This window comes from Myxocyprinus asiaticus, chromosome 28, assembly GCF_019703515.2.
Source record: "Myxocyprinus asiaticus isolate MX2 ecotype Aquarium Trade chromosome 28, UBuf_Myxa_2, whole genome shotgun sequence".
NCBI classification, from domain to species: Eukaryota; Metazoa; Chordata; class Actinopteri; order Cypriniformes; family Catostomidae; genus Myxocyprinus; species Myxocyprinus asiaticus.
The window spans coordinates 3,963,328-3,987,655 of NC_059371.1; the positions used below are offsets into that span (position 1 = coordinate 3,963,328).

At 40.7% G+C, this 24,328-nt stretch overlaps 1 protein-coding gene and 1 long non-coding RNA gene across 2 annotated transcripts in view; one reads left to right on the forward strand and one right to left on the reverse strand.

The window, feature by feature from the left end:
* Positions 1 to 23,416, forward strand: part of LOC127418899 (probable ATP-dependent RNA helicase DHX35) — a 32,312-nt gene extending 8,896 nt beyond the window's left edge. Inside the window, exons 9-21 of the mRNA XM_051659797.1 lie at positions 2,911 to 3,023; positions 3,151 to 3,247; positions 8,771 to 8,929; positions 9,098 to 9,308; positions 11,003 to 11,127; positions 11,272 to 11,326; positions 11,400 to 11,590; positions 11,716 to 11,793; positions 12,731 to 12,860; positions 15,367 to 15,448; positions 19,268 to 19,339; positions 19,930 to 20,041; positions 20,377 to 23,416. Coding sequence (XP_051515757.1) covers positions 2,911 to 3,023; positions 3,151 to 3,247; positions 8,771 to 8,929; positions 9,098 to 9,308; positions 11,003 to 11,127; positions 11,272 to 11,326; positions 11,400 to 11,590; positions 11,716 to 11,793; positions 12,731 to 12,860; positions 15,367 to 15,448; positions 19,268 to 19,339; positions 19,930 to 20,041; positions 20,377 to 20,415 — 1,464 coding nt within the window. The 3' untranslated portion in view covers positions 20,416 to 23,416. The remainder of the gene's footprint in view (positions 1 to 2,910; positions 3,024 to 3,150; positions 3,248 to 8,770; positions 8,930 to 9,097; positions 9,309 to 11,002; positions 11,128 to 11,271; positions 11,327 to 11,399; positions 11,591 to 11,715; positions 11,794 to 12,730; positions 12,861 to 15,366; positions 15,449 to 19,267; positions 19,340 to 19,929; positions 20,042 to 20,376) is intronic.
* LOC127418969 (uncharacterized) overlaps positions 1 to 24,328 on the reverse strand; it is a 983,530-nt gene that overhangs the window by 606,742 nt on the left and 352,460 nt on the right. The window lies entirely within an intron of this gene.

Sequence of the window (24,328 nt, forward strand, 5' to 3'; positions counted from 1 at the left end):
GGTGCCTCTTTGTGTTGGTACAATAAGGCGCCGTTCCTTAGCCATCCACAGGCTTCTGGTGGGAACGTAGCTTTGCAGAAACGATTTAAGGTATGCTGGAGCAGACCCAGTGACTGTTCTGTATGCCAGCATCAGAGCCTTGAATTTGATACGTGCATCAACCAGCAGCCAGAGAAGTGAGACAAGGAGTGGTATAACATGTGCTCTCTTTGGTTCATTAAAGACCAGACATGCTGCTGCATTCTGGATCATTTGCAGGGGTCTAATTGCGCATGTAGGGAGGCCTGCAATGAGAGTGTTACAGTAGTCCAGTCTAGTTATGACAAGTGACTGAACAAGAAGTTGTGTGACATGTTCAGAGAGGAAGGATCTTCTTGATATTGTAGAGTGTAAATCTACATGATCGTGCTGTCTTTGAGATGTGGTCTGTGAAATTTTGTTGGTTATCGATGGTTACCCCTAGATTTCTGACCATTTTGGAAGGCGTCACTGTAGTTGCACCCAGCTGCACGGTGATGTTGTGTTCAACAGCAGGGTTGGCTGGAAAGACAAGGAGTTCATTCTTGGCTGGATTAAGTTGCAGGTGGTGTTCCTTCATCCTGGCCGAGATGTCTGCCAAACAGGCAGAGATTCGAGCAGTCACCATGGTGTTGTTGGGCTGGAAAGACAAGTAGAGCTGTGTCATCAGCGTAGCAGTGGTAAGAGAAACCATGTGCCTGAATGATGGGTCCCAGTGATGTTGTGTATATAGAGAAGAGAAGTGGCCCAAGCACTGAGTCCTGACGTACCCCAGTAAGTAGCTGATGTGACTTGGACACCTCTCCAGGCTAACTTGAAGGACCTACCTGAGAGATATGAATTAAACCAGTCAAGCACAGTTCCTGTGATGCCCATAGTAGAGGGGGTGGAGAGTAGGATCTGATGGTTGACTGTGTCAAAGGCTGCAGAAAGGTCCAGCAGTATCAGGATCCAGTTTTCACCTGTCTCAGTGACAGACAGCAGGGCAGTCTCGGTGGAGTGTCCACTTTTGAAGCCTGACTGATTGTCATCCAGCAGCTTGTTCTGTGAGAGATAGGCAGAGATCTGATTGAAAACTGCCCTTTCAAGTGTTTTCGCCATGAATGGGATGAGAGAGACTGGTCTGTAGTGTTCTACTTGTGTGGGGTTAAGTGCAGGTTTCTTCAGAAGTGGGGTTACTCGAGCCTGCCTATATGTAGTGGGGAAAAATGCCTGTAAGTAGAGATGTGTTAATTATGTGTGTGAGTGCAGGTAAGATTGACGGAGAGATGGCCTGAAGAAGGTGGGAAGGAATGGGGTCAAGGGAACAGGTGGTGTGGTGGTTGGAGAGGAGTTTAGAGACCTCAGTGTCAGTCAGAGGAGAGAACATTGAGACAGAAGAGTTGCACACAGGAGGCGGGTGTTTAACAGGGTGTGGTGCTGAGAATGTATTGCACATGTAGCACATGTAAACTATATATTTATGTAATTGAATCACAGCATTTGCACTTCAATCTCAACTCAACTTTATTTATAAAGCATTTAAAACAACAGAGTTGACCAAAGTGCTTCACAGTAATACAATTTAAAACATAACATTTAAAAATTAACACATACACAAACACCAATAATCTAAAACACAACATACAAACACTCCAAAACTGTGTCCTACATTTCATTTGTCAGACTCAAAGGCCAGTGTAAAGAGATGAGATTTCAGACATGACTTAGAAGTCTTTGTGTCGCAAACTGTTTATCCGGAAAGTGAAGATTCCGGCAAAAAATACACGTCATAATAAAAGCATGTTTCAAAATATAAGCTAGAGCCCTGAAATTGAAGAAATTGTGACAGAAATACATTACAACTGTATAGTAAAATGTAATATTCACTGTAATGATAATAATAAATAATAATAATAAAGTAATATATCACAAGCAAGACTGCTGTTGAATAAAAGTTTAGCAGTAAAGTGTAATGACATGTTGAAAAGTTATATTTTCACTTGTTAAAAGTTGTACGAATTTTTGATGATGAAATTAAATTAAACTCTAAAACATGTAGTTCTGAAAAATAATAATAATAATAACAAAAAGGAAAACATGATGAAATATAGTCTGCATGTGCTGCATACTTCAAAGTGAATGTGTGAAGCCGGCCACACATACATTGATAACACTGCATCATCATCATCATCATCACATGAAGCTCGCAGCACACGCAGACTGTGTATTCATATAATTAAATATCAGCCTTTTGCAGTTTAACAAGCACATTAAGCCATATAGCGAACTTCTTATCCAGAAGCGAGAAGCTGTCGTTAAAAACATAAAACTCGAATCGGTTTTCCACCAATATAAACATGAAATTGTGACAGAAATATAATGTATTACTACTGTATAGTAAAATGTGATATTCAATTAATTAGTAGTAATAAATAAAAGTAATAATAATAAATAATAAAAATGTATCAATAATAATTACATTTAAGCAATATCTTACGAGCAAGAGTGCTGCTGTACTAAATAAAGTTTTCATCAATGAATTTCATCAATTATTAAAAAATAACTCCAATTTTGTTTTGTTTTGGAATGTTCTGTAAGTATCTGCCAGCACTTCATTTGAAAAAAAAAAAAAATAAATGATGCAATTGTATGTTAAAAAATAATTGTTCTGTTTTCATGTGATTAAAATTCTATGAATTAATTTGATTTGGCAGGTTTTTTTTTTTTTTTTTTTATAGGGTAAAATGTAATTAAACTTAAAAACACAACTTTTTAAAAAATTAAACGGAAAACATGGAATTTGGTAAAAATAAAATGGATTTCATATGGCTCAACTATTGCAGTCTTTGGCTTCTGGACTGTATTTGAGTTGTTTGTACCGTGTACATCTAAAACAGCAATTTTTCTCAGAAATTTCAAGATTTCTTCAACCTGAATGAGTCTGGAGACCCAAGTAAAGACACCTGCGGGATTCTTACCATTGAGGGCCGAACGTTCCCTGTGGATCTCTTCTACACTGTCAGGTGTGTGCTTCATGAAATGAGCATTGTGTTCAGAGAGAATGAACCCTGTGAGATTAATTTGTCTCTCTGTCTGTTGTGTATAGCGATGATGGTTTAAGTAGATCTTTTTCGAATGTTTTCTCTGTAGTCCAGTCCCAGACTATGTGAAGGCCACGGTGGAAACAGTGCTGAAGATTCACGAGACAGAAGATGATGGTGATGTGTTGGCGTTTCTCACAGGACAGGTGTGAGATCTATGAGGAATGCACCTGACAACAAAAGATTGCCAAAAAAATTTGTTGCGATTTTATATTTGACCTCACTAATGTGTTTCAAACTGATTTATTCTTTACTAACTGTAATCCATTAGTAAAAATATGAATGATGTTACTAAAATCACATAGCCGTAACATGATTCTGTGTGCATATCAGTCTGTTAAGATATGCAAGAATTAAAGGAATATTTTGGGATCAATACAAGTTAAGCTCAGTCGACAGCATTTGTGTCATAATATTGATTACCACAAAAATGTATTTTGACTCGTCCCTCCATTCTTTAAAAAAAAGCAAAAATCTAAGTTACATTGAGGCACTTACAATGGAAGTGAATGGGGGCCAGTCCGCAAACGTTAAAATACTCACTGTTTCAAAAGTACAGACACAAGACATAAACAATACAGTATGCGTGTTAACATAATTTTAGTGTGATAAAATCACTTACTAACATTTCTGTGTAAAGTTATAGCCAATTTTACAACTTCGTTGTCATGACGATGTAATGTCAACTGTAAACGTTCAAGGAAGGGAGGGAAAGGAGGACACAGGAAACTTGGGCTTCAACTCAAATGTATAACTTTAATAAACAAACTCAAAGGGGCTTTTCAGCATAACACTCTTTAGCTAAACACAACACAGTCTCTTTCAGACAGGTAGCTCTCTCTCCCTTGTCTCTGGCATCGTCCCTTTTTATCGCTCTCCCCAGTGCTTACTGAAATCAGAAACGGGTGTTAGACATTATAGCGCTCAGGTGTGTGCACCCTTACCGCTTTCTCTCTCCAGACGAATGCCGCCACATATCCCCACCGCCCGACTCAGGGCGGGGAGTCATCTGGTCTTCTCACCCCCCCCCCCCCATTTTTGGAAAGGAAGTTCACAACAGCCATCTGCACCCCCAGTCTGTGGACCACCTTGAACCTAAACAGTTGAAGAGCCAGGTACCAACGGGTTATCCGCACGTTGGTATCTTTCATGCAGTGGAGCCATTGGAGTGGGGCATGATCTGAACAGAGGGTGAAGGCCCGCCCCAACAGGTAGTACCGGAGAGTGAGGACAGCCCACTTGATGGCAAGACACTCTTTCTTAATGATGCTGTACTTAGTCTCCCTCATTGAGAGCATGCGACTAATGTACAGCACTGGGCGTTCCTCCCCCTCCACCACCTGCTAGAGCACCGCCCCCAGCCCCCTGTCTGAAGCGTCCGTCTGTAAAATGAAAGGGAGAGAGAAATCGGCTGAATGTAAAAGCTGTCCGCCACAAAGTGCAGCCTTCACCTGCGTAAACTCCTGTTGACACTGCTATGTCCACTGGACCGGGTCTGGAGCTCCCTTTTTAGTGAGACCAGTCAGTGGGCTGGTGACGTCCGACTAATTAGGCACAACCTATTATAATAGCCAGCCAGCCCCAGGAACTGTCTCACCTACTTTTTGGTCTTGGGTCTCGGGCAGGTCGCAATCACCGCAGTTTTATCAATGTGGGGATGCACCTGCTCGTGGCCCAAGTGGAACCCTAGATACCGTACCTCCACCCGTCCAACTGCGCACTTCTTGGGGTTTGACGTGTGTCTCGCCCGTCGCAACGACCTCAGAACAGCCCTCAGATGCTGCATGTGCCGCTGCCAATCATTACTGTATATAATGATGTCATCCAGATAGGCAGCGGCTTAAGCAGAGTGTGGTCTGAGGACCACCTCGAACCTAAACAGCTGAAGAGCCAGGTACCAACGGGTTATCCACACGTTGGTATCTTTCATGCAGTGGAGCCATTGGAGTGGGGCATGATCTGAACAGAGGGTGAAGGCCCACCCCAACAGGTAGTACCGGAGAGTGAGGACGGCCCACTTGATGGCAAGACACTCTTTCTTAATGGTGTTGTACTTAGTCTCCCTCATTGAGAGCATGTGACTAATGTACAGCACTGGGCGTTCCTCCCCCTCCACCACCTGCTAGAGCACCGCCCCCAGCCCCCTGTCTGAAGCGTCCGTCTGTAAAATGAAAGGGAGAGAGAAATCGGCTGAATGTAAAAGCTGTCCGCCACAAAGTGCAGCCTTCACCTGCGTAAACTCCTGTTGACACTGCTATGTCCACTGGACCAGGTCTGGAGCTCCCCTTTTAGTGAGACCAGTCAGCGGGCTGGTGACATCTGACTAATTAGGCACAACTATTATAATAGCCAGCCAGCCCCAGGAATTGTCTCACCTACTTTCTGGTCTTGGGTCTCGGGCAGGTCGCAATCACCGCAGTTTTATCAATGTGGGGACGCACCTACTCGTGGCCCAAGTGGAACCCTAGATACTGTACGTCCACCCGTCCAACTGCGCACTTCTTGGGGTTTGACATGTGTCTCGCCCATTGCAACGACCTCAGAACAGCCCTCAGATGCTGCATGTGCCGCTGCCAATCATTACTGTATATAATGATGTCATCCAGATAGGCAGCGGCATAAGCAGAGTGTGGTCTGAGGACGCAGTCCATGAGGCGCTGAAACATAGCCGGGGCCCCAAACACACCGAATGGAAGCGTCACAAATTGGTGTAAGACAAACGGTGTGGAGAGGGCCGTTTTTTCACGGGATATTGGCATTAAGGGGATCTGCCAATAACCCTTTGTCAAATCCAGTGTCGAATAAAAGCGAGCTGTGCCCAACCGATCGAGCAACTCATCAATACGAGGCATTGGGTATGCGTCAAATTTAGACACCGCATTGACTTTCCTATAATCCACACAGAACATTACAGACCCGTCGCTCTTAGGAACTAGAACAACCGGGCTGGACCAATCGCTGTGGGATTCCTCTATTACTCCCATATCAAGCATTGCATTAATTCTTCCCGAACTACTTTCTATTTGTGCTCAGGCAGTTGGTAGTGACGGCTACGTACCACTACCCCAAGCACCGTCTCGATGTGGTGCTGGATGAGGTTTGTACAACCCGGCAGAGGAGAAAACACATCAGCAAATTCTTTCTGCAACTTGGCAACCTCTGTGACTTGATACAGTGAGTGGTGGTCTCCACAAGTGACCGGGGCGACATGATTGGCTTTTACGTTCACCTCCATTCTGAGCTCAGCCCTCTCCGGAACTACCATTGCCAGCATCACAGGGACCGCCTCCCACCATAATTTCAGGAGGTTGAGATGGTATATTTGATGCGTGTCACCTCTATCTGTTCGTCTTACCTCACAATTAAGATCTCCCACTCATCGTGTGACCTCAAAGGGCCCTTGCCACTTGCCGTGTAATTTAGAGCTCGATGTGGGGAGTAATATGAGCACTTTATCTCCCGGTGCAAATTCCCGTAGCCGAGTACCCCTGTTATACCGTCGGCTTTGACGTTCCTGAGCTTGGAGCAAATTCTCCTGTGTTAGTTGACCCAAAGTGTGGAGTTTTGCTCTAAGATCAAGAACATATTGAATTTAATTTTTACTGTTTGAAGGTCCCTCCTCCCAAGTTTCCCGTATGACGTCAAGCACACCGCGCGGCCGCCGCCCATACAGCAGCTCGAACGGGTATACAGCCCATATCCACCAAGGTTTGATGTGTACTCCTCTTGACACTCACTGGTATTCTGTATGCTCCGGCTCAATCAGGGGCAGCCCGTGGAGTGTCAGGGACCCGGACCGCAGTTCCCAGCTCCATCACTGGGCATTGGTCCCGGAAGTGCCCCGGATCCCCGCAGCTCCAGCAGGCTGGCCCAGGCGTTATACCCGCACCTGTGTCGGCGGGTACAACCACCTGAGGGGGAGAGCAATGAGACGCAGAACACCGGTGGCGGGACAAACCCCCGCGAATGGGGAGCTGGCTTCGGCAGCAGGTTTCCACGCCTCCAGGGTACTGGGATGGGCTGCAGTGAAGGGACAGAGTGAGAGGAGAGAGGGGGGGAAACACGGGAAGGGGAGAGTGGGAGAGCTCTTCCGCCCTCTGATACGCCGACATATGGTCCTCCGCCAGTTGGACGGCCTCCTTCAACGACACCAGGCGCTGGCACTGGACCCACTCCGCCATTCCTTTCGGTAGACAATGGATAAGCTGTTCCAGCACTACGAGATCGATGACTCCCTCAGCGTTGCGGTCCTCAGCCAGCAGCCACTTCCAGCAGGCTTCCCGGACCTGTTGAGTGAAGTAGACTGGTAGAGTTGTCGCATTGCTCAGGGCTGTGACCGACTCGCTGCAGGATGGTCTTCCTCAGATCATCATACACCAGGAGACTTGCAGCCGGTAGTTGTTGTACCACGAGTTGAGCTTCCCCGGACAACAATGGGATGAGTCTGGCCGCCCACTGAGCACGCGGTCAGCCCCAGATCTCGGCCGTCCTCTCGAACAGATCCAGTAAGGCCTTGGGATCATCTTCTGCCCCTATCTTCATGAGGGCAACCGGGGGCTTGGGGGCTGCTGGGTCCGGGGTGGCGGCTGGGGCTTTCTCCTGGTGTAGTAAGCTCTGGATTGCGTGCTGATCCTCTGCTTGAGCACCTCTTGGAATCTGCGATCCTGGTCCTGGCATAGCTCAAGCAGGGCCCGATGTTGCGCATGGTGCATACTGGCGAGGGACTTGATGACTTCCGCCAACTGCGAGGACTCCAGGCTGGCGTATTTCTTCCAATTCTCCCGGGTTTCGCCACCAGTGTAAACATACAAGGAAGGGAAGGAAAGGAAGACACAGGAAACTTGGACTTCAACTCAAAGGTATAACTTTAATAACAAACTCAAAGGGGCTTTTCAGCATGACACTCTTTAGCTAAACACAACACAGTCTCTTTCAGACAGGTAGCTCTCTCTCCCTCGTCTCTGGTGTGGTCCGTTTTTATCACTCTCCCCAGTGCTTACTGCAATCAGAAACAGGTGTTAAACATTATAGCGCTCAGGTGTGTGCACCTTTACCGCTTTCTTTCTCTCTAGACGAACACTCGACCACTCCATCACGTCAACAAACCCCTAAAACCCTAAAATGACTGTAAAAATTATGATTTAAATAATATTACAGCACAAATAAAACATGAGTTTTAACAGAAGAAATAATGTAAATGCTTTTATAAACTTCAAATTCCTACCTTTAAACCCTCCAAAATTGGCCCCATTCACTTCAGTTGTAAGTGCCTCACTGTAACCTTAATTTGTACGTTTTTTTAAAGAAAAGGAATCAATATTATGCCACAAATGCTGTCGACTGAGCTTTACTTGTATTGAACCCAGAATTTTCCATTAAACTGTACATTTGACTGAACACCCAAAAAAATCAACTAACATTTTTACTTCTTTGTTGCCTTTTCTTGGGTTGGAGTGCTTATTGCACTTTTTGAATATGTTTGATAATTTTTTTAACTAAATTTTGTAAACCCCAAGGTTTCCTAGCAGTCACCACAGAACACATGTTCCACTAACATTTGACAACCAAAAATTGACAACCATATCTATTGTTTTATTATTAAAAGTGTCTAAGAAGTTGGTAGTCGTAGCAATTTAAAATGCATTGACGTTTCATCTGAATATGTACAGGAGGAGGTGGAGAATGTGGTGTCTATGCTCCAGGAACAGGCTCGAACTCTGTCCCGCTATGGTATGAAGAAGCATCTGTGTGTGCTGCCCATGTACGCCGGTCTGCCCTATAATGAACAGATGAGAGTGTTTGAGAGGATGCCCCCTACTGTCAGAAAGGTGCAACTGCACACACTCAACATAACATACCATAAAATATGAAGTAAGACTGTACGCCATATTGGGACAAACTGCAATTTCATATCCTATAATCTTGTATATTTTATAGCATGGATAGTATGCCAAGACTAACGTTTAACTCGCATGATCTTCTGTTGGTTTTTTCAGGTGGTGGTTGCTACCAATATAGCTGAAACGTCCATCACCATTAATGGCGTGGTGTTTGTGATCGACTGTGCGTTTGTGAAGCTGAGAGCGTATAACCCTTGTACAGCGATAGAGTCACTGATCATAACGCCCATCTCTAAAGCCTCTGCATGTCAGAGAGCGGGAAGAGCTGGACGCAACCGCGCAGGGAAGTGTTTCAGACTCTATACAGGTACCGTGCCACGATTTACACAAATCTGAAGAATAGTTAGCATAGAAACTAGGGTTATTTTTTATTTTTGTTGAGGTAAGTACCTTATTTTGAGCTTGTTTTTCCAGACCAGTTGGTTTGTTTCTCTTGTGAGATCTGGCAACACTGCGACTGGTATGTCACCCACTCTTAGCACAGAGTACTGTCATTTTAAATAGAACATTATTAACCATTATTTAATTTCATTCTATCTGGTTACAATTTGGAAAGGAGGCAGTGGAATGCTGAAACCAGAATGAAAAAATACTGTTTCTAATCTAAACGAACTGAAATTATAACCGAATATTCTGGGTCCAATACAAGTTCAGCTCAATCGACAGCATATAATATTGATTACCACTAAAATGTATTTAGAATTGTCCCTCCTTTTTTAAAAAAAAAAAAAAAAAGGCAAAAATCGAGGTTACAGCGAGACGTTTTCGAACGTCAAAATACTCACTGTTTCAAAAGTATAGTCACAAGACGTAAACAATATGCGTGTTAACATGATTTTAGGGTGATAAAATAACTTACTAACCTTTTTAAAGTTATATCCAATTTACAACTTCATTGCCATGACGATGTCAACAAACACTAAAACCTAAAATGTCTGTAAAAATGACAATTTACACAACTTTACAACTCAAATAATGCACAAGTTTTAACAGAGGAATTAATGTAAGTGTAATTAATGCAAATTCTAAGCTTCACATTTCTGCTTTTAAACCCTCCAAAAATTGGCCACATTCACTTCCACTGTAAGTGCCTCACTGTAAACTTGATTTTTAATTTTTTGAAAGAAAAAAAGAGGAACGAGTCGAAATTAATTTTTGTTTTAACGTTATGCCACAAATGCTGTCAAATGAACTTAACTTGTATTGAACCCGGAATATTCCTTTAAAAAACCTAATTTCGTTTTTTAGCAGTGCTATTCTTACAAGTAAAACGTTTTTTTTTATATCAGTAATTACATTGTTACTAGTGAAACTGTCCATTCCTGATTTTACAACTTGTGAAAATGTTAATTTGTGTACATATGTAAATGTATTTCAACATGTTTTGGAATCGAGAATGGTTCCAGTTTAAAAAAAAATACCAGAACCATATAATCTTCATGACTTTCGGTTCTGTGAACACTTCTCAAACGTGCATTCTGCGCTATTAAAAAACCTCCTATATTAAAACCAGTCAGTTTACTTTTTCTCTATACATTGTATCTTAAATATAGTTTATTATTTATCTTACCATGTTTATTGTTATTGTATGCATCAAACACCAAAGCAAATTCCTTGTATGTGAAAACATACTGTCAAATGTCAAAATAACGCAACAACGCTACTGAATCAGCTGCATGAAAAACTTGACTCTAATCAGCCGGTTCTTTTGAATCTACAGTGCGAAACAAACAGCGTGACCAGAGTGACTCAAACAAACATACTGATTCCTTTCATCATGTCCGACTCGAAATGAACCAAGAACTGTTACTGTGTAATGTGCACTTAAGGCTTGAGAGACTTAAATCAAAGTAATTACTGGATGGTTGTTGAATTCCCATCCCTACTCATCCCTCCTGTACAGTACTATACTACACTTATTGGACTATACAACATGAAACTCTGCTCCACTGTACTATATTGTACTATATTGTGACACAACTGTCTCTGTCTTTCTATCAGAGGAGGACTTTGAGAAGTTGCCTGCATCTACAGTTCCAGAGATGCAGCGCTCTAATCTGGCTCCTGTCATTCTGCAGCTCAAAGCACTGGGCATCGACAATGTTTTGCGATTCAGCTTCCTGTCTGTGAGTGCCACCTACTTATACCTGCTGCACAGATAACAAATACAAGCCCATATATGAATCCTTTCATTGTTTTAGAGTGGAGATCCTCAGCACAGATGAGTGTGGTCAGATGCGAGTCATTGCTGTGTTGTGTTTGTATTCCAGCCTCCACCCGCTCAGTCTATGGTTCAAGCTCTGGAGCTGCTCTTCGCTCTTGGCGGTATAAAAATGCCACTTCATCATCAATGTCTAGTGGATAATCTTTGCATTCTCATAAGATCTTGCTCTATCAGGTCTAGATCAGTACGGGCGTCTGACTGACCCGATGGGCGTGCGTATGGCAGAGTTTCCCCTCAGTCCCATGTTTGCAAAGATGCTGCTGGAATCTGGAAACTTCGGCTGCTCCAAAGAGATTGTCACCATAGCGGCCATGATGCAAATTCAGAACATATTTATGGTGCCGCACAGTCAGAAGAAAGCAACTGTGTGTGTTTGATTTCAATGTTTCTACTTTGTACTCTTTATTTTATTTGAATCATCAACTAATTTAAATCATTTTTACCATAAATTCTTGTATTTTTCTATCTGCCTGTGTTCAAATTACATCAGGCACGTGAGCACAGGAAGTTTGCCGTGGCTGAGGGCGATCATTTGACCATGCTGAACGTTTATGAGGCTTTTATAAAGGTAACTGCTCTGGCTGACATGCCACGTCCTGCTGTTGAAAGCAGTGGTTGACTGATATGAGTTTTATTAATGTCCGATGTGGATACCAATATCTAGAGAGCAAGATGGATGACATAAATGTTGATATACATAATACAATGTAACAGTAGCAAATCACACAAAAGTTCTTAAGTGAAACAAACCCTTATTTTGTACAGTATTTACTCAAATTCGCTTAAACTTTAAAAAACAACATCCTTAAAAACAGATATTGTTTTCTATTACTACCATTTACAAATCTATTGGTAGATTTTGGAACTGAGACGAGGGAAAGTTAACACTGGTGTTTATCGGCCAAGCAAACACAGTTATCGGCCGATGTGATAATCGCAAAAGGGCTAAATATCGGCCAATTAATCAACCTGGCCGATATATCACAAATTGAAAAGCTGATTTTCTTAAAGATAAATCTTGATACATTATACAAACTAGAGGTTAACTGATAGTGAATTTGGGCGAAATTGTCCTATGGCGAATGGTCGATGTTGGAAAAGTCCTATAACCGATTAATCGGCAGATAGTTTAAAAAAATAATCAATTTATAAAACTATAAGAAATTTCTTAGTCTATCCTTACTATCACGTGCCCAGACATTGAGGCTACAATATTCTTAAAATAAAAAAATCCCAAAAGCAGTTTATTGTGCAACCCAAATTCCAATAATAAACAGAAAAATTAAGATTTGATGCATAACGTGGGACTTTTTACTATAAACGAGGCCTACATACACCGGGGACCCTTATTTTTAAATGACAGACACTTGGCCCTGTTGCAATGCTCTATAAGTATTTACCAAATCAAAATAAAAAAATCACCCTATACCTACGGCCTACCTCTAATACAAACCCAGCTTATAAAATGTATTTATGAAGACCAAATGTGTTCTTGTGTCCCACAGCATCAGAAGAGCTCTCAATGGTGTCAGGATCATTTCCTGAACTATAAAGGTCTCTTGCGTGCCGTGACTGTACGAGAACAGCTGAGACACCTCCTCAATAAGTTTAAGGTGCCTCGAACGTCCAGTGAAGGTAAGCTGTCATTTCAGTGTATCATAACTGCGATCAACATTCAATGGGGTAACCTCCTCGCGGTCGCTATAATGTGGTTCATGCTCTCGGTGGGGCACGTGGTGAGTTGTGCGTGGATGCTGCATATAATAGCGTGAAGCCTCCACATGCGCTACGTCTCCGCGGTAACGTGCTCAACAAGCCACGTGATAAGATGCGCGGGTTGACGTTCTCAGACGCAGACTGAAATTCGCCCTCCTCCACCCGGATTGAGGCAAGTCACTACGCCACCATGAGGACTTAGTGCGCTCTAAGTCCTCGTGGTGGCGTAGTGGGAATTTGGGATGTCAAATCAAGGAGAAAAGCGGAGGGGAAAAAAAAACATATATTATACTTGTCTCAAAGATCATGAAAGAAATTGGTTAGTCATCATTTATTTTAATTATTTAAATATGTACGTTAATATGTTATTTATGTTTTTTTTTTTATTATTTATTTATTTATTTATTTTTTTTCAGATAGAGTTAATTAGACACATTTTTACAGGTATTAATCTTTGAAACAAGTGTATATTTACATGCCATAAAATAAGTGGACATGTTGTAATCACAATTTGGGCAAAATCTTCTGGCATTTTACAGTGGACTTTAAAAAAAAAAAATAATATGTTCAAATGGGCAGATTTAATTCTATCAGACTTTATTGGCAAGAGAAACTTAAGTGTACACTGCCAATGCATTATTGGACACTATACATGCAGATATAAAACATATTGAATGCTGAAGTTTAATTTGCTGATGTTTAAAATCTCAAAACTGTTATTTTCTCTGGCTGCCGTTCAGTCTCTACAAGTATACCTGTCTGCAGCTTGCTGAACGTCCAGGTCCTTCAGTCTCTATCACGCGGTTCCGCTTTTGAAACTGGTTCAGATGAAAGTGAGTGAGCGTTTACAGGCGATGCGAAGAGATACAGCTGCTTGCCTGTATCTCTCACACACCTGGTTCACCATTTGTGGGTGAAGTCTTCATTCTCCGTACAGTAAATCCTCTCCTGTGGATTTGGACAAAAAAGTCATATTGTGATTATTTAGAAAAATATTGCGATTTGAACTGCGGTATTATAAACAATAAACTAGTAAGTGTTTGCTTTTGACCAGAATTTGGTAATGTTTTGTCCATGTTCTGCTGCCAATAAAAAGCCTTGGGCTACTCTTTGAGGGTTCACACTTGAGTGCTCTTAAAAAGAACCAAACTCGGACCTTTTTCACAAATAAATAAATAAATAAATAAAACAGTGAAACAAAGAGAGAGAGAAAAAACACTGTCTTCTTTATATTCACATTGTACCTGTCCACTGTGTACCTGATACTGTCTCAGCCCACTATTTATGATCATTGTTTTTTGGAACCCAGTCAACTTGAATATTTTGTTATTGTAATATTCTAATTATATTGATTATTATTGTTTATCATACAAAAATAATATATTTCTTGTAGCTGCCAAGCATATTTGGAATTACACAAAAGTGAAATGAATGTGAATCTGGAACGCTTAAAACAGGGATGCTTACACTTATTGAATGAGATCCACTTTTTCATAATGTTATTATAGCAAGATCTACCATGAACAATATATATGTAAGCAGTGTTTACACCAGACCAAATTTCAGTAGTTGGCAGTGAAATTTGATGACTCTTGATACAAACAACAAATAATAATACTAATTTGTTAATTATGTGGTGTTTCAAGTTCTCAATGAGTTATTCAAGACAAGAAAAAGAAACAAAATAAAAGCAATGAATAGAAACAAATTAAAAACAATAGAACAAAAAAATACAAATTAAGAAAACTTTTATCAGCTTTAAAACTTTTTAACAGTAGTATCAAGTATTCAAATAAATGTTCAGGATGAAATGAATGTTTCTGTCTCTGTCCTCTTTCCCTTTTTGGCCTGTTACCAAGATTGACGAATGGTAGCCTTGCGATCGATGTAATGAGCACCCCTGGCTTAAAATCAAATTTGCTCAGTGCATGTAAGCAGAGCAAGCGGAACCAAACTCGGAGCACATCTGTTACTCTGAGCACGAGATGGAGTTGTGCGGCACAGAACCGCTCTGAAAACACTGTAGTAATGCACTAACATAATACAGACAGGACAAGAAGAGAGCATTTCATTATTTAATTATTGTGCGGTTTAATAATCGCACAAGGTCATATCGCGATTTCGATTTTGTTTCTATTAACTGTGCAGCCCTAGTTGTAATATCAGATTGTACTGTCATATTGGTTTGTTGTATTGTCTTGTCAGGTTGATGTTATATTGTCAAACCTAATTGTCATGAAAGTTTGTTGAATTGTCTCACCATTTTTTCGTTATGCCCTAGCAGTTCGTCAATCAAACGGTTTGCAATATTGCCAGACCGAATTATCATATCTGTTTGTCATATTGATGTATCAGTTTGTCGTACTGTCAAATTGTATTGTCATATCAGTCTGATTGTAACTCTGATCTTCTGTCGGCTCTCGAGGTGACCCGGATGTGATTCTCAGATGTATTGTGTCAGGATTTTTTGCCAATGCTGCTCGTATGCATCACTCTGGCTCCTACAGGTCAGTCCAGTCAATCAGAGTTTCACCCTTCTTTATCCTCAATAATTCATTTTCATCACTAGTATCATCTAACTATTCCAGCCATAAATGTGTTTCTCCTAACGTCCTTTACACATCAGCATTCATGTTAATATCAAAAATCAAAAAAATCAAAAAAAATCAAATCACTTTATTGTCACACAGCCATATACACAAGTGCAATGGTGTGTGAAATTCTTGGGTGCAGTTCCGATCAACATAGCAGTCGTGACAGTGATGAGACATATACCAATTTACAATAACATAAAATTAACACAACGCAATTTAAACATCTGTTATACATAATTAAACTCGACTTAAAACATCAAATTAACACAACACAATTTAAACATCTGTTATACATAATTACACTCAACTTAAAACATCAAATTAACACAACACAATTTAAACATCTGTTATACATAATTACACAACTTAAAACATCAAATTAACACAACACAATTTAAACATGTTATACACAATTACACTCAACAATATACAAATAATAACATACACTGTACAGTATACAATATGCTGTTTTTTTTTTTTTTTTTTTTTTTTACTATATAGATACTATATAGATACACATTATTCAATAAAAATTAAAATATATATGAAAAAAAGTATATATATAGAATGTACAGTATTGTACTGTATTGACATTCAGGCTGTCGGTTGATAGTCAGTTGTTAAGAGAGACATAATATAATGACAGTAATATAATTTATGACAGTCCGGTGTGAGATAAAAGAGTAATAAAGTGCAGGGCTGAAGTATTTTGATCGTGGGAGATCAAGAGTTCAGAAGTCTGATTGCTTGGGGGAAGAAGCTATCATGGAGTCGGCTGGTGCGGGTCCTGATGCTGCGATACCGCCTACCTGATGGTAGCAGTGAGAACAGCCCATGGCTCGGGTGGCTGGAGTCTCTGATGATCCTCCGAGCTTTTTTCACACACCGCCTTGTATATATTTCCTGGAGGGAGGGAAGCTCACCTCCGATGATGTGTTTGGCAGTTCGCACCACCCTTTGCAGTGCTTTGCGGTTGTGGGCGGTGCTATTGCCGTACCAGGCGGAGATACAGCCAGTCAGGATGCTCTCCACAGTGCAGGTGTAGAACCGTGTGAGGATGTGGCGGTTCATTCCAAACTTCCTCAGCCGTCTCAGGAAGAAAAGGCGCTGATGAGCCTTCTTCACAACAACTTCAGTGTGGACGGACCATGTGAGTTCCTCAGTGATGTGGACACCCAGGAACTTGAAGCTGCTGACTCTCTCCACTGGTGCTCCATTGATGGTGATTGGACTGTGTTCTCTGTCTTTTCTTCTGAAGTCCACCACAAGCTCCTTTGTCTTACTGACGTTGAGGGAGAGGTTGTGCTCCTGACACCAGTGTGTCAGAGTGTGCACCTCCTCTCTGTAGGCTGTTTCATCATTGTCAGTGATCAGACCTACCACCGTCGTGTCATCAGCAAACTTAATGATGGCATTGGAGTCATGTGTTGCCACACAGTCATGTGTGTACAGGGAATACAGTAGTGGGCTGAGAACACAGCCCTGTGGGGCTCCAGTGTTGAGGGTCAGTGATGAGGAGATGTTGCTGCCTATTCTAACCACCTGGCATCTGCTTGACAGGAAGTCCAGGATCCAGCTGCACAGCGAGCTGTTTAAGCCCAGAGCCCGGAGTTTCTCATCTAGCTTGGAGGGCACTATGGTGTTGAATGCTGAGCTGTAGTCTACAAACAGCATTCTCACATAAGTGTTCTTTTTTTCCAGGTGGGAGAGAGCAGTGTGTATTGTAGATGCAATGGCATCATCAGTGGAGCGGTTGTTGCGGTAAGCAAACTGCAGCGGGTCAAGATTGAGTGGTAAGACAGAGCAGATGTAATCTCTGATTAGTCTCTCAAAACATTTGCTGATGATGGGGGTCAGAGCAACAGGACGCCAGTCATTTAAACAAGTTATTTTCGATTGTTTTGGAACAGGCACAATGGCGGATGTTTTAAAGCATGTGGGGACTACAGACAAAGAGAGGGAAAGGTTGAAAATGTCCGTAAAAACACCAGCCAGCTGGTTCGCGCACGCTCTGATGACACGGCCCGGAATGCCGTCTGGACCCGCGGCTTTGCGGATATTCACCCGTCGGAAGGATCGGGTTACATCCGCTACAGAGACGGAGAGTGAACTAACCTCTGTAGCTTCGGCCGCGAGAGCTCTCTCCGCGAGGGCGGTGTTATTTCCCTCGAAACGAGCATAAAAAGTATTTAGCTCATCCGTGACGCGGTGTTCATGGCGGAGTTTTTATTCCCTTTAAAGTCCGTGATGATGTTAATTCCCTGCCACATGCTTCTAGAGTTGGTGGTGTTAAACTGTCCTTCAATCTTACTCCTGTACTGGCGTTTTGCTGTTTTGATAGTTTTTCGGAGGGCATAACTGGCTTGTTTATGCTCCTCCGCGTTCCCGGAATTAAAAGCGGAGGTCCGCACATTAAGTGCCGCGCGAACATCGCTGTTGATCCACGGCTTCTGATTCGGATAGATTCGCACAGTTCTGGTCGGAATCACTTCCTCTACACACGTTCTGATGAAACACATTACGCTATCAGCGTAAAGCTCGATGTCGTCATCAGAGGCGGACCGGAACATCTCCCAGTCCGTGCGATCAAAACAGTCTTGTAGCGTAGAGTCTGATTGGTCCGACCAGCACTGGATCGTTCTGAGGGTGGGTGCTTCCTGTTTCAGTTTCTGCCTGTAAGCTGGCAGAAGCAGAATGGAAGAGTGGTCCGATTTGCCAAATGGTGGGCGGGGGAGGGATTTGTAGCCATCCCGGAACGGAGAGTAGCAGTGGTCCAAAACCCGGTCCCCTCGAGTGTTGAAACTAATGTGCTGGTGATATTTTGGTGCGACTGATTTTAAACTGGCTTTATTAAAGTCCCCGGTCACAATGAACGTGGCCTCAGGGTGCGCGGTTTCCTGCTCACTTATACTCCCATACAGTTCCTTGAGTGCCCGGTCTGTGTCGGCTTGTGGGGGAATGTACACAGCTGTGATAATGACCGCTGTGAATTCCCTCGGTAGCCAGAATGGTCGACACAGAAGCATAAGAAATTCCAGATCAGGAGAACAGAAAGACTTGATGGAATGTACGTTCCTCTGATCACACCAGGATTTGTTGATCATAAAACATACACCACCTCCTCTAGTTTTACCTGAGAGGTCTTTCGCTCTGTCCGCTCGGAGCATGGAGAACCCCGCGGGTTCAAGGGCTGAGTCTGGAATCTCCGCAGACATCCAAGTTTCCGTAAGGCAGATAACGCAGCAGTCCCTCGTCTCTCGTTGGAAAGAGATCCGCGCTTTCAGCTCGCAGAGCTTGTTATCCAGAGACTGAACATTTGCCAGTAGAATAGTGGGTAGCGGGGGTCGATTTGCGCGGCGTCTTACTCTGATGAGAACGCCGGCTCTGTTTCCCCTTTTCCTCCTGCGTTTCCGCGGCTGTGCTGCCCAGACAAAGGGCTCCGCTTGCGTGTTTGTAAACAGCGGGTCGGCATTGAGGAATGTGAAGTCCGGTTTACGGTGTGAGATCGCTGAGCCAATGTCCAAAAGTGTTTGTCTGTCGTAGACAATAAGGCAGACAACATCCAAGACAAAAAACATAAGAATTGTAAACAAAACAAACAAACCATTGCTATGTTGTGTCGGAGCTCGCAACGCAGCAGCCATACTCGGCGCCATCTTGAGTCCAAAAAAAAAAATAATATTATACGTACATTATGTATTTCATGTGTATTTGTTTTTTTTTCATTTACAGGACCCTACGAGATGACAGAGAACTGTACATTCACCCTGATTCTGTACTGTATGGAGAAAAGCCCCCAAAATGGTACAATACATAACCCTTTGTAATCAGTGCATTGATTTCATCAAAAATAACCACCACAGCCCCCAATATTTATCTGTTTGTCATCCAGTATTTAAGGGATAGTTCACCCAAAAAAGAAAATTCTCTTTCATAAAAAAAGACAAAAAAGCAAGAAAATCCTTTACTCACCCTCATGTCATCCAGGATGTGTATGACTTTCTTTCTTCTGCTGAACATTTCAGCATTTTCAGCTGAACATTTTTTTACTATAAATATCCACTTTCGACCAAGACTTAAATATTGATGTGTTTCTCACCTATAGTTATCATATTGCTTCTGAAGATATGGATTAAACCATTGGAGTATTATGGATTACTTTTATGATGCCGTTATATGCTTTTTAGAGCTTCAAAGTTCTGGTCACCATTCACTTGCATTGTATGGACCTACAGAGCTGAGATATTCTTTTAAAAATCTTCATTTGTGTTCTGCAGAATAAAGTAAGTCATACACATCTGGGATGGCACGAGGGTGGGTAAATGATGAGAGAATTTTCATTTTTGAATGAACTATCCATTTAACAGAACAGTTTCTCTTGTGTCGTGTCTCAGGGTGGTTTTCAATGAGGTGGTTCAGACCAGTAAGTACTACATGAGGGACGTGACGGCGGTCGAGTCATCCTGGTTGGTAGAGTTGGCCCCTCACTTTTACAAACAGGCCAAGGTAAGATTCACTAACTTAAATAAAGCCAGTATGCAGTGGATTTGTGGGTAGATGTGTTGGAGTCAGATCTGATCCATTCTGTACTGACTGTACTTAAAAATTACATTTTTGCACTGAGTTTGATTTGCTACAGTAGAAAGTCAGATTTCAGGTGTTATTTAAAAGGCTTGTAGCATGGAAAACAGGATTTTTCTTGATAATGGTCGCATGAACTTCACAGGTCATTTTTGTTTCTGTTTCTTTGCTCCAGTAAAACAGTTTTGCATGTTTTCATGTGTTTTACAACAAAAGAAAACCCAATTTTTTTTTACCCCCGGATATCTCTTCTCTTGTAGCACGGGTCTCTGAACAGCAAACGGGCCAAAGTCTTCTAAGCTGACCTTCAACACCAAAAACGAGGCGCCCTCAATATTCCTTAGACAAAAGCTTAGACACAACTTTACTACACATCCAGATTTTGAGCCCGAAAAATAGGAAAAACACTGTGTTACCTTTTGTAGATATAGATGTATGATATATTTATGCTGTCAAGGCCATCTTTTTATTTAGTGAAGCTGGACAGACATTGAAGTAATTCAACTGTGATTTTATTGTTTACTGTTTGAGAGTGACAAGTGAATATGAGATAACTATATATGGAATGGTTAGGGTTAGGTTGGGTTGGGTTGGGTTAGGGTTTGGTTAGGTTAGGTTAGGTTAGGGTTAGGTTGGTTAGTTTAGGTTGGGTTGGGTTAGGGTTTGGTTGTGTTAATTTTGGTTGGGTTAGGTTGGGTAAGGTTAGGTTGGGTTAGGTAGGGTTAGTTTAGGTTGGGTTAGGGTTTGGTTGGGTTAGGTTAGGTTAGCTTGGGTTAGTTTAGGTTGGGTTGGGTTAGTTTAGTTTAGGTTGGGTTAGTTTAGGTTGGGTTCAGTTGGGTTGGGTTAGTTTAGGTTGGGTTAGGTTAGGTTGGGTTAGAGTTTGGTTGGGTTAATTTTGGTTAGCTTGGGTTAGTTTGGGTTGGGTTAGTTTAGTTTGGGTTGGGTTAGTTTAGGTTAGGTTGGGTTAGTTTGGGTTGGGTTAAGTTAGGTTGGGTTAGTTTAGCTTGGGTTAGTTTAGGTTAGGTTGGGATAGTTTAGGTTGGGTTAGTTTAGGTTAGTTTAGGTTATGTTGAGTTATTTTTGGCTGGGTTGGGTTAGTTTAGGTTAGGTTGGGTAAGGTTGGGTTAGTTTAGGCTGGGTTGGGTTAGATTAGATTAGGTTGGGTAAGGTTAGGTTGGGTTGGGTTAGTTTAGGTTGGGTAAGGTTAGGTTGGGTTAGGCTGCTTTAAGTTAATTTAGGTTGAGCTGGTTTAGGTTGGGTTAGTTTAGGTCAGGTTGTGTTAGCTTAGGTTGGGTTGGGTTGTGTTATGTTGGGTTATGGTTATAATTGATGGACAGGTTGTAAAGCTTTACAACGTTGCACGATTCCCTACTCTCAATAAAATCCATATTAATAACCAATATTACTATAATAAGCTATTTTTTACAAATGATTTCAAATCCTCATCGGAAAAATACTGTGTAGATCGATCGTAGTGGCCTTTTTACCATTTTGTGCCAAATATTACGAAACCATAGATCATTTCCTGGTATTTATGGAATGTGCAATTAGTCGTAGTTATACTGTGAGCATGCGACAAAAAGTGCCATTTTTATATTTGTATAAGTAAAAATGAGCCTCGTTGTTCACCTATAGCTTCAAAAACTGTTATTAGGTGTAATTCGTCATAGTTTCATACTGTCACTTCCTAAGGAATAACCAGCCATGACTAGTTGTTTGATAAGATGAGAGTAAATAGCACAGTGAAAGACACGCCTCAGGGAGGAGCTTATTTCATAATTAATTGGACTGGGGTGCCAATCATGTGAGTGAAGGCGGAGCCTCTATCTTGTCAACATGAATGTGATGTTCTTTAAACTTGGAAGCAGCTATTGAGCCTTTTTCCTTTGTATTTCATTGCTGATTTCACTTTACTGTGGTTTTTTTGTCCCCTAACACACTTTATTCTCTCCAAAATGAATTTTAAAGTTGTTAAAGTATACAAAATATACTTTCAAGGTAAGATTTATAACTGTATTGCCAAATCTCTCTATGGTAATGTACACAGTTATATATGTTGTCAATTCAGTATTCTGGAGTAGTGTAGATCTAACTTGTATTCAGCTGTCCTGTTTCACAGTCAAATTAGCTGAAAATAAAACCAGTTTAAACATAGCATGATCAACAGTGTCTTTAAATATGGAAAATCTCAAGTAGTTTCACATCAGTGCAGTAATTTGAATCAGTCATATATTATGTGTGCAAAGTGCAATCTAATTTCTGTCCAAATGTCCCATTCCAAAGCAGCATATAGTAAATGTATTTGTTTGTAGTAAATAATTGTGTTTATTCCTTATTGTGGTGAATTTTAAAGGAAATAAAGAAACAATTTAAAAGACAGTAAATGTTAATTGGTTGTTTGTACTGAACTGTGTGTGGTCTTTGCATTTGATGGTGTAACTCATTGCTGACTTAGGAAACTGAAACTGAAATTTGTCAAATCTTTTCTGAGCCATTTTTGCAAAGACTTTTAACCAACTGATGCTATTGTGTTGCTAGAATACAGTGCCAGATTAAATATATGATTCTTCATGTTGCGAATTTTTTATTAAAGGACAGAATACTCAATTAAACCAACAAACATGGTAACAGACATCATTACAATTTCAGTGTAATGCTTAAAAAATTCAGTAATGTCTGATGTTGACCAGGATGTGTCAGTGTTGGCATAATAATGTATAATTAGTCATAATCAAATGCTTTTTCTACCGGTCTCTCTCTCTCTCTCTCTCTCTCTATTATTTATGTAAGTAACTCAGTAAGATAACAAATAGGACAACAAATCCATTTTGAGTCATTAATTGTGTTGTTTTAGGCATTTATCTTTAAAATGTGTCATTTGGGCTTGACGGACTTTTATAAATATTAAATATAAAAATGTTTTACTGGATATGGTAGTTAAGATAACTACCTGTAAACCAATTAACGGTCTTTTACTGTCACGTTTTTACATTCTTTTACCGTTAAAATTAACAGTGTTTAACATTTAACAATTTTATTACCATGTACAGTTATTAACACGTCTATTGAATCTTTAAACATTTGCAAATGTAAAAGTATTTTAGTGAATAAATGTTGTGAAATACATTGTGTATTCAGTCTTACATTCACATACATAACTGTTCTTATATACTTTCACTCTTGTATCAAGACCATACCATAACTGTAATTATACAGTAACTGTTCTGATTATATTTTATGTTGTATAGATATGAGCATTTGTGATAGATGGCTATCCGTTAACATTAGTTAATTCATTATGTATCATGAACAAAAAAATAAACAATATCTTTTTTTGCACATAATTTGTTAATCTTTATTCATTTTAGTTAATAAAAATACAGTTTCCATTGTTAGTTCATATTGCATTGACTAATTTTAACAACTTTGATTTAAAAAATTGATTAGTATATGTTGAAATTAACATGAACTAAGATTGATAAATGCTGTAAATATATTGTTCATTGTTAGTTCATGTAAACAATATTGTTAACTAATCTTAACAAAAGGAACCTTATTGTAAAGTGTTACCAATATATGTAAGTACTAGTGAAATGAGAATACGGAATAAAAAAACGTCATTTGAATATCAAATAATTGATAAAACCAACAATTAGACTACAACATTGGGTGAATACTGGTAAAGTGGGGCACTTCATCTTAATCATTCACATTATATGTATATTCTTCTATTCAAAATAAAATAAACATTGTATCATGCTAAAATAGTATGTCACTGATAACATTAATGTAGACATTTGAATCTTAATTTAAAAACAACAATGACAAATGATCAGAACGTGTCCCACTTTACCTGTTCTAACTGTACTGTATCCTTCTGTTATTCCAAGTACACTCCAAGAGTTTTATGTAAATATGGTAAGTAAATGTAACAATCAGTAATTCTTGCAGTTGCGTTCTTGAGGAGACATGTAAAGATTCTTCAGTGGAAGGGTTCATACATTGGCAGAATGAGAAAGTTTATCTTGCTTATGTCTTCAAATCGCTCAGCAAGGGAAAGAACAGCTCCTCATGAGTTCCTTGAGAGAGATAAAGCATGATAGGAGCAGTATACCACACAATGCACAACATTCACTTATACACACACTAACACATTTGACAACATTGATAGTTTTTAGTTGATTTGTTCAACCTGATCTCATGAAAATTACG